A 10,986-nucleotide genomic window follows, 5' to 3' on the forward strand; every position below is an offset into this window, starting at 1 on the left:
CAGAAAGTACACAAACCTAACAGACAGATCCTGACAAGGGCAGGTTTGAAGCTGTGAACAACTGCAGAGTTCATGCAATGAAGGAGGCTGCAGACAGACGGCATGGAGAAGAGGAAGTGTGGTTTGCTCACTGCCTGGGGGAGGAACTGCTTCTTTAGCCGATGAAGGTCGAAGGAAACCATCAGAGATTCACTATGACCTTCTACACTTGGTTCTGCTTCTTCTTCCTTTGTAAGTACTTTTTCTTTCTGTTAATCTCAGTCCGACAAACATCAACTCTAAATTAGCTGCAGAGCATAACTACACATATTTTAGACCTATAAACCTTTAACCAAAAACAGCATTTTTACCGGGTATATGTCTCTCCTCTGAATGAGAAGAGACGGGTTCTCACCCTGAAACTGTTTCTAAAGTTGTCTCTGAACTGAGATGTCCTTCTGGACTGAGATGTTCCTCTCATATACTTATTTCTAATAATTTTGGTCCCAGGAGAAAAACATCCTCAGTTCCTCCTCTTGTCTTCTTGTTACTGTCAACGTCTCCGACTATAAACCTTCAGAGTCAGCGTTGCTTCATTCGAACCTAAATGGTAAAACTTCACCAGTTTGATCAAACACATCAAGTGCTTTTGAAAAGTAATTTTGGAGAGAGGACAATGAGTTATGGATGGATGCAAAGTGTGACAGTGGTGTCCAGCGTTTGCACCGTGGACCATGGACTGTATTATGTTTGTGTTGGTTTTGGAGGTCCAGTGGATCTTTATGCTGTGGTTTTGGGTGATTGTGTTGGTCTGTTGTCTGATTTTCTTTGTTTCCTCTCAGGGATCCCTGGGTTCGTTCATCTCTTCTTTGCTTTCTTGACTTATTTCTAGCTTTCTGCTTCTTCACAGCAGCAGCAGCCTGCTGGTAATCATTCAGCGGATCTTCATCCAGATGTTACCACCCCAGTATTAAACACAGTCCCAGGTCACATTCACTCCTGGTCTGCTCCTCTGTACGTTGTTTTGCAAACTCACACTCAGAATTACCTGCAGCTAACTTTTGCTTTTTCATAACTAAAATCTGTTAATGTTTATAAACTCTGTGTGATTGGTGGGTTGTTGTATTTGGAGGACTGAGAAACTGAAGGCTGGGATCACTCAGCTAATCTGACATGTTCCTCTTGGTGGAACATGTGTTGGTGAAAAGAAGACGTTTGTGAACGGCTGGTGTAACGGATGAGGAACGAGGTCACTCTGGTTTCTCACAGGAAGAATTAACATCTGATTAACAGCATTTCTGTCAATTCACTGAAACATGTACAGTTAAACCCAAAATGATTTAAACGAGGGTCAGATTCAAATTTAAAGTAATGTTTTAATTTGACCAATTTGTTTGTTCTGACTGGAGGTAATATTAATACTTTGGAGTGGTCCAGCAGGGTTCTGACCTGAATCTGATGGAGAATATGTGGAGAGACCTGCAGCTTCGGACCTTCAATGATGGCTCTTAATACTTTTGACCTACTAATGTTTAAAATATAGATTTAAAAACAAATGCAGGTTTTAGCATTTGTTTTCATGGAATAATTTCATTGAATTTGAATTTCCACAACAGAATGACACTAAAAGTGGCAACAATATTTCTTTAGATCTATTTTTTTGTCATTAGGTTGGAAACTGTTTTTTGTTTTTTGTTTTTTTACGTCATTTTCACAAATATCAACATTCTATAGAATTAAATGTATCCATCCACTTTTTTATTTGAAAACCTAAAAATAGAAGAAAAATAGTGGTTATTAAAGAAATTACAACATTTATTATAGAGGGGATATTTCTTAAAAATTATAAGTTGTCTTTTTTAAAGGTCATGTAACATTAGTATCTCTAAACAAGTTTTATTGAGTTTTACTGAGGGCAAAAATGGCTCTTTGGAATCTAAGAGTGGCAGACCCCAGGATTAGGGTGATGGCAATGAGGCTGTTCGACCAAAGGCTTGGAGCTCATCACCAAACCTAATTATCAAATTACCAAAAGGAAACATGTAAAAAACCTGCAGAGCAGTTCTAAGAAGGGTTTGATTGTTGTAATGCAATGAAGATTTTCCATTGATTTTATAGAAGAGGATAAAAAGCATGACATTTTCTTTCTTAAAATGTAAAAAACTGATTTTTGGTGTAATTTAATATTTATTTTACATGATTGTATCCTGGGCTGCACGGTGGCGAAGTTGGTAGCACTGTTGCCTTGCAGCAAGAAGGTCCTGGGTTCAATTCCCAGCCTGGGGTCTTTCTGCATGGAGTTTACATGTTCTCCCCATGCATGCGTGGGTTCTCACCAGGTACTCTGGCTTCCTCCCACAGTCCAAAGACATGCCTGTTAGGTTAATTGGTCTCTCTAAATTGCCCTTAGGTGTGTGAATGAGTGTGTGCATGGTTGTTTGTGTGTTGCCCTGTGACGGACTGTCGACCTGTCCAGGGTGTACCCCGCCTCTCGCCCATAGACTGCTGGAGATAGGCACCAGCTCCCCCGTGACCCACTATGGAATAAGCGGTAGAAAATGACTGACTGACTGATTGTATCCTCTTTTAGAGTTGCAAGTCACATTTCTTATGTGAAAACAAACTTTTGGTTGAATGAAAATAAGTTTAAATCTGAACCAGCATGTGGAATGAATAATTTTGAGGTATCTGGGACCTGAAGAAGGAAGAGTTTAGTGTGCCATCTGTAATAAAAAGTTTCTTTGTTATCATGGAAACTTTAAGTTGGACAGAGTTCATGTATGTAATGTTGAAACAGATCTTGTGGTTTCCTTGTGGTTTCTCTCAACAGGCTCTGATCCACCTTATTGTTCTTCTCTGCAGCTCTGCAGGTCACCAACAGCCCTTCTGTCAATGCACTGAAACAGTTACATGGAGCAGCTGGAGAAGACTTCTCGGTGACATGTGGCCTCTCTTTCTCTGAAACCTTGAAGATCTTCTGCAGGGAAAGCTGTGAAGAAGGAAACATTCTGATTCAAACCAGAGAGAAAGCAGCTCAGAGAGAACGATACAGCATTAAACATGTTAAAAATCATTTATCAGACGTTTACATTTTATTTGTGAACATCTCAAAACTAAGTGAGTTCGACTCAGGAAAGTACAGATGTGGTTTGGGCGACTCTTTGTCCTCGGTGACCTACCAGGATTTCAAACTCGTTGTTGTTGGAAAAGGTGAGTTTCTGTTGAAGCTGCTGAGATGTTTTTATCTCTGAAGGACTGAAGGAGGGTTTTATAGGAGTTGCAGATGGAAGCTGGTTATTTTCATCCATATTATGTATAATTAACTAACTGAAACCCTGAGGCACGTGAACCCAGAGCTATGTGACCTGCTGAGGAGATAATTCAGCCATCTGTCCCTGTCCTCAGGGTGTCAGTGTTCTGCCACACTTAGAGACTGACATATAGACCCAAAAGTTCAACTTTGGTCTTGTCTGAAAAGAGAACCGTTTTAAGATGAGACCTGCTGCTTTCTTCCAACAAAACTTTCTTCTCACCATTCTTCAATTAAGAGCAAATCAGCAGATCCTCCAATCCATCTCTGAGGAATCCATCTTTATTTTCCTCATCTGTGTTTGTTTGTATCTGTCAGTCGAGCTGTGTCACTTAATCACATCTAAATCTACCATCTTGTCTTTGCATTTTGTCAGCATCTGGCTCATCCACCTCCAGGTCAAATCCAGTTCATTTAACCTCCCCCCCAGCAGCCACACTGAGTTTAAACTACCTGACACCTTCAGCTTCCTCTGAAACCATTGACCAGTCACGTTTGACCGAGGACAGAACAACAACCAAATGTAAATCCAGCCACTGTAAGTTATGATGAAATGTACCTTCTGACTGATGATCAGCGTGTTGTCAGACATCTGACTCTACAGCTTCTGGTTTGACATCTTCACAGGTGTCAAACAAACAGGTTCTCCTTCCCCAACCTCAGCAGAAGTTTGGCTGTTTGTGGCTCCAGCCCTGGCCATCGTTGTCCTGTTCTCAGTGACTCTGGTTTTCTGCAGGAGAAGATTGAAGAAAGCTCAAACAGGCAAGATAACAAAGAACAGACTCTCGTATGCAGACACACTAAAGAAAATATACAGTTAAAGCCAGATGTTTTTCAGAATAGTTGCTAGCACTGCTGCCAAGAAGGTCCTGTGGTCCTCCTGAATGAAGTTAACATGTTCTTCCTGTGCATGCATGGATGTTCTCCCCCTTAATAGGTCTCCCTAAACTGTCCTCAGGTGTGAATGTGTGCTTGTTGTGCTGTGATGGACTGGACTCCTGTCCAGGAGAGCCACGCCTCTCGTCCAATGACCACTTGTGATTAATTTTTCTGTCAGTAGAATGATGGACTTCAAATAGTGAGGATTGGGCTTTGACCTTTCAGATTTATATGGCATGTGATGTATAACACCAAATGTTGTATGATGTTTCACACACTTTAAAACATCCACCAATGAATTAGTGTCATTTTAACAGGACATTCTGACTATATTAATAAATCTTTAACGAGCTTCTGAATATGTCTCCAGTTTGGAATTTCCCCTCCTTTGGAGTATACTGGGAAAGTCAATATTTAATGTAAAGGAAATGTTTATTTGGAACAATGAGGAACATTTTCCTAATTCCCAACTGAGTCACGTTTCCATTCCTCTTGATGTATTAAACACAGTAAGTCAGTAATCAGAAATGTGTTTAAGGGGCTGCTGTAGTAATAACTTCCATCTACAGAAAACATTTTGATGTATTAACTTTAATAATAGTAAAAATTATATGTTTCTGGATTAGAAGAATTGTTTTCTGTTTTTGGACTAAACTGTGTTCTTAGCACTAAACTTCAACACCGGACCTGTTCTGGAATGTTTTTCAGCTTCTCCTGTGGAACTGGAGCAAACTCCTGCATCTGAGGTGAGAAAATACTGAATGCACTATTAACATTTCTGATGCAGGTCCAAATCCAGATAGCATTGATATTTTATGTCCACATGTCCAAATTTGTTAGGAAGCACATGCTTTTGTAGGCTTTCCTAATTGTTCTACATAAAAATTAGGATTTATTATTTTAGCATATTTGGACATATGGAAAAACATGTTTAAATTTTAACAACACTGAAGAATCAAAATAATGTAAAATAAAAGCTGCTGAAAATGTCGACATTTTTTGTGCAGAATGTACTAAAACAGTTGTTGGGAGGGATAAAACATCTTTTTTTTGTTGGTCTTAGTTGTTAGTGAGGTTGAACACCATGGTGAGATCCAAAGAGTTGTCTGAGGCCTTCAGGAAGGAGACTGTAGCAGCCTATGAGTCTAGTAAGGGATCTAAAGAGGTTCCCAAAGGAATATGAAATCAGTCGTACAACTTTACAGAAAAGTCTGCAGGTGGAGGACATTAAAACAGCTACAGACAGGCCTAGGTCTGGTAGTCCATGGAAATTCAACTTTGAAGTAGATCACATGATGCTAAAAGAAGTTTCCAAAAACCCTAAAGTATTAACACAGGACCTACAGCAGGGTCTGCTTATGTGAAAGTTGATGCCTGTATGACTTAGTGATTAAATGAGTTTAACTGTCATGAGAAGCTGGAAAAGAGGAAACTTTTGGTCTCTAAGAAAAACATGAAGGTCAGACTGAAGTTTGCCAAAGAGAACATAGACAAAAACAAGGACTTCTGGAAAATGTTCTTTGGAGGAATAAGTCTAAAAGTGATTTGTTCGGACACCAAAGCAGTGGACATGTTTGGCATCAAATACAGCTTTCAAAGTTGTGTTTGATCCCAAACATGAACAGAAGAAGCTCCTACCAGGTGTGAAGCATGGAGGTGGCAGTAGCATGGTTTGGGGTGCTTTGCTCTAGCAGAACCTGACTCTCACCATTATAGAATCCACCCTGGATACCATGTATCAGAGGGTGGGATGAAGGAACGTGAAACCATTTTTAAAAACATTAAAGAAAAGTAGAACTGACTCTTGCAACATGTCAACGACCCAAAACATACCAGTAAAACATACCAGTAAATCACCACCAGCTGGCTGGGAATTAAGAACTGAAAGCTTCTGGGTTGAGTCAGGGAGTAATTCTCCAAGTGAAGCACACAAAACCTGCTTGGCCTTTGCAAAACCTCTTTTGGGCAAAGAAAAAAGACTTCTGGTCTTTGGGTTTTTTGTCAAATGACACAAAGTTGTATTATTGCCACAAAGATGAAGCCTTCATTAAAACTGTGGTCAGTCCAGACGGTGGTGGTATTGTGATGGTCTGGAGCTGCTTTGTTGTTTTAGAACCAGAAAAACTCACCATATTGATGGAAACCCGATTCTGTTCTCTACCAGAAAATCCTGAAGGAAAACCTCCGGCCATCAGTTTGTGACCCTAAGCTAGAAACCTGAGTTACTGAGCAAGACAACAATCCAAAGCTCCAGCAGGTCCAACCCCTGAATGCCCCAAAAAAAACCAAACAAAAATAAATTCATGTCTTTTAGTGGTCTAGTCAAAGTCTGGACTTAAATTTGATTGAGATGCTTTGGTAGGATCTGTATTCAGGCAGGTTATGTTTAACTGATGGTAAGGTTGCTTGATGATCTGAACAAACACTTAAAACCAGAAGAAATCTTTGAGGGAGTAAATAGTTTTTCACAATAATTTCTGCTCTTCTAAAGACGATCAGGATTAATGAGGATGTCAGAGAGGAAGACAAACCTTGGAGATCTGCTGACGTGGAAATCTATTCAGCTTACATTGACGCCATGAGCAGCACTGTGACTACAAACATTTATCAGAACAAAGTAAGAAAACATTCTTCTCTTATTTTATTTTCTTCCCATCATATCAAATGCGATACACAGCACCTCCAGAAAGTATTCACACCCTTGACATTTTTTACATTTACAGACTAAGTTAAACTAATCTATGAGTATGATTTTCTTTACCAATAATCTACACAAAGTTGCTTTATAACAGTGAAAATATGATAATTTAAACATAATAATTAAGTATTCACACCCATGGCTTAGTACTTGATTGAAGCACCTTTGGCAGCATTCATCGCCCTGAAGTCTTCTTGATGACCCATCTGTTCTCTGCAGATCCTCTCCAGCTGAGTCAGGTCTGATGGGAAGCATCTGCAGACATTTTGTGGTCTTTCCAGAGACGTTCATTCAGCTTTAAGTCTTTGACTGGACCATTCAGAGACATCCATAGACTGACTCTGAACTGAACTGTGTGTTTTGGGTCATTGCCCTGTTGGAAGACAATTTCTCCCTCTGATCTGAGGTCCAGAGGACTCTGGAGCACGTTTTCTTGAAGGACCTCTCTGTATTTGTTAGCTAACATCTTACCCTTTATGTAAACTAATCGTCCAGTTGCTGCTGCAGTAATCCTGTCCCAAAGCATGATGTTGCCACCGCCATGCCTGACAGTAGTAGCCAGTTGATGAGCAGTGCCTGTTTTCTTTTCCTTTCAGTATTAGAGATGTGTCAAAAAGGAGCTATTTAGGTTGGAGCTGGATGATCAGTGGAAATCACACATGAGCCCAGTTTTGAGTCTCATAGAAAAGGGTGTAAAAACTTATGAACATATTATTTTATTATGTAGAAAAAATGTGAAAACTAGAGGCACTAGCCTGTGACTATTTTACAAACCGGTTCATAAAATTTCCAACAGCTGTTCTTTACTGCTGTTTTTTCTTACAATAAATCATTTTTAAATTAAAATGTACTTTAAAACTCAACCTATAGGTTCTGTGCTGAACTGGACCTGAAGTCAGGTAATCTTTAGCTGATACGCTTGTTCTTTAAGGTTGTCGGGTGTGTCTGTTTAACTTCTTGGTTGTAGTTGAGGGTCTGCTAATATACAAGCTCTCCAGTGCAACCAGTGTAACTGGTTAACTGGCTAATCAGCTGCCACAGAAGGATGTTATTTAACAGCATGATTACAGCACTGGTGCTGAAAATGGTCTTGTCTTGGTCTTGCCTCTCTCAACGTCAGTTATTTATTAAAGTATATTCCTCCACACATGAAAGAATGACATTACCAAAAGAAGCAAACATAAAACATCTTCTAATAAATATTTAGTGTAACAAGTTGTTCTTAACTTGCTCTTAAAACCATAATTAGGGTGAGAGGTTGCTGCATCTGTGTTTCCTTGATGAAATATAAAAATATGCCATCCGCTACTTTAACTGCTTTCGAATGTTACTAAAAAACCTATTAACGAGCTCTTATTTATATTATAACCTTATTAGATGCAGTTCTCACATTTTCTAAGGATTTTTTTAATGGAATGACAAAAATTGAATAACCATAAAATGACTGATAAAATGTTCTTGGCTGAAAGATTTCTTAATATCACATTATTACACTATTGGTTGTATTACATTTAAAATGGACAGCATTCTTGATGCTTTGGGAGACACTACGGTATTGGTTGTTATTACATTATTAGTTGCTCCACCCATTTATTTGCATTATATGTTAGAGCGGCTGAGATAAAATAATAAATCAGAATAATCAAGTAGAGAAACGAGGATGTATAAACTGGAACTTGAGGCCTGTTTTAGTTTCTGCTCTAACTGATCCAAACACTATTACACATTGAAGGAACATTCTTCCAGAACATTCATGTTCGTTTCTGCAGGAGAACATGTGGTACTGGTCTGTTAAGGTCTCTGATTTATGGGATTTAATGGAAATTAATGTCGATCCTTTGACTTTGCAGTATTTTTAGATCAAACCAGTTTAGAAAAACTTCAAAAATAAAAATAAAACCTGCAGCTAACAAATAGCAGCTGCTGTTTTAATGCAACTTGAATCTTTTTTCTTTCTTTCTTTAGGCTCCAGATGATGATGATGCAGAGGTGAACTCAAACTCTCCTGTCAGAGCCGGCAGGGACAACATGAAGGATGATTCTGGGCCGGAGCATCACTGCCACGATGATTGGCTGTATTCTAACCTTTATTAGCTTCAGCTATCAAAGGTTGCCCCGTTTATTCTGACGGGACAAAAAAAAAAGCAGATTGTAATGTCTGCTTGAAGGAACTGAAACTCATTTACAGGACATCCTGCTTGTCTGAATGTAGTTTTCCTCCATCTCACAGTGACATCTAGTGGCGCGGCCACAGAATGAATGTGAACACAACATTATCCAAACAGAAGCTGTAATTATTCTCTAATACTTAAAACATTACATCAGAGCAATAAAACAGAATTTAAATCCAGAAATGTGGATCTACTGAACAGAATGTTCTTGTACTGGTCAGTCTCTACACTCAGGATTAGGTCTGGGCTCCTTTTGCATGGATTACTGTGTTGTCCTGTGATGGGCTGGCTGCCTGTCCAGGGCATCAAGGAGTCCAAACCAGGACCGTCTTGCTGCAAGGCAACAGTGCAACCACTGTGCCATCTTGCAGCTTTTGGTTTTAGCAGATAAGAAAAAATAAGTTTCTACAACAGTCAGTAGGGCCATAAGAAAAATGAGGGTGGATCATTGTCCTGCTGATGAACCCGTTTGGGCCAACCTTCAGTTTGGTTTTCTCCAAGAAGATGTTCTATAGTGTGAAGCCCATACCTTCTGCTTTCATTTGTCCAAAGCTTTTATGAAGCAGACAAACTGAAACAACCCTGCTTAGAACTGACTATATGAGGTAGGTCCAAAATTAAACTCTGCTCTCTGACCTTTAGGCTCTTCTAAATTTTAAGGTTGTTATAATCGGCACTCACCTTTATGCTTATTGGCTGCAACATGTGTTTCTGCTGCAGACATCACACATCCTGATTCATGTACAATCAATAAAGCAAAGAAACAAACCAAAAAGAATGTTTTACCTAAGTTTAGCAAATTAAACTAATTCCAGTGTAGCAGTAGACAATCTGTAACGGCTAGACAGTGAATAAAGGACAAAATTAAAGCTAGTTCACATAAAAGTCAGAACAGTAACAATGTATTTGTACTGAAAATATTTGGTACTGCCTTTTTGGTTCGACATGTCCGTGTACCAAACAAATACAGCGTTTTTTAAACCCGTACCCATGCAGAGCAGGTTCTCTCATTCAGCCACAGCAATGATGGAGAGAAAAAGTGGACCGAACCAAAACTTTATGCCAGCAATCTTCAACAGACAGAAGATACATTACTGGATTTACAATGAACCTAATTAATAATCTGAAATAATGTCAGGTCAAATGAAAACATCACTGATATGGAGGAACATACAGTCCAAATCCAGCTGTCTGCAGCCTCCAACCAGGCCCAAACCCCATCAGCAGACATGAGACCACACAGCAGTACTGTGAGTCCAGAGGAATCTACTGGACCAGAGGGACACCCTGCTGCCCCCAGCTGCTGCTGTGGTGCATTCAAGAACAACTCGTACACTTGACTGTCTCTACATCAAACAACTCCAAGTGTTTTAAACCTTTTTTATTATCCGAAGTCAGCACAGTCTTATTCAAACACCCATACACACTGAATGTTTTCATTGTTTTATTGCTGTATGATAACTTTAATAATGGACAAAATCAAACCACATCACAAGTCAGATCTATACTGACAACGTTATGAGAAAACAAACTGAAAATATCCAGTTATTGTCAACAGTTAAACCTTCTCTGTTCAGTGTTGAATAAAGACAAATAAAACATATTTATACCTTTAAGCTTGTTTTTCTTGACTGAATAGAGTGATGCATGAGTTTCTGTGCAGTTTAGTAGATAGTAGCTGAATTACCTGAATTCCCTGCAGTTTCTAATCCATGTAGAACCATGATGTAAATCCAAATATTAAGACTTTTAAAGCTCGTTGTTGGCAAATCAACAGACCTTTGGAACCTAAATCCAGACTACTAAATGACTGTTTCCTTTTTTATATTCAACACCCTGAGTGAGTCAGTCAGCTGTGAAGCAGGGTCAGAGGTCAGGAGAAGGAAGCCGAAGCATGATAGTCTTTTCGTCACTGACTTGAACAAGTCTTTGTCCATCTTATCCTTTAT

The 10,986-nt window shown here is 39.2% G+C and overlaps 1 protein-coding gene across 1 annotated transcript; it reads left to right on the forward strand.

Moving 5' to 3' along the window:
• Positions 1-8,960, forward strand: LOC124865423. The gene is made up of 7 exons (XM_047360485.1): positions 1-231; positions 2,842-3,189; positions 3,666-3,827; positions 3,917-4,051; positions 4,877-4,914; positions 6,660-6,785; positions 8,832-8,960. Exons 1-7 carry the CDS (start codon positions 162-164, stop codon positions 8,958-8,960), a joined length of 1,008 nt encoding a protein of 335 aa, XP_047216441.1. The 5' UTR covers positions 1-161.
• Positions 8,961-10,986: the final 2,026 nt, after the last annotated feature.

The sequence above is a fragment of the Girardinichthys multiradiatus genome, chromosome 1, assembly GCF_021462225.1.
Source record: "Girardinichthys multiradiatus isolate DD_20200921_A chromosome 1, DD_fGirMul_XY1, whole genome shotgun sequence".
Taxonomy (NCBI): domain Eukaryota; kingdom Metazoa; phylum Chordata; class Actinopteri; order Cyprinodontiformes; family Goodeidae; genus Girardinichthys; species Girardinichthys multiradiatus.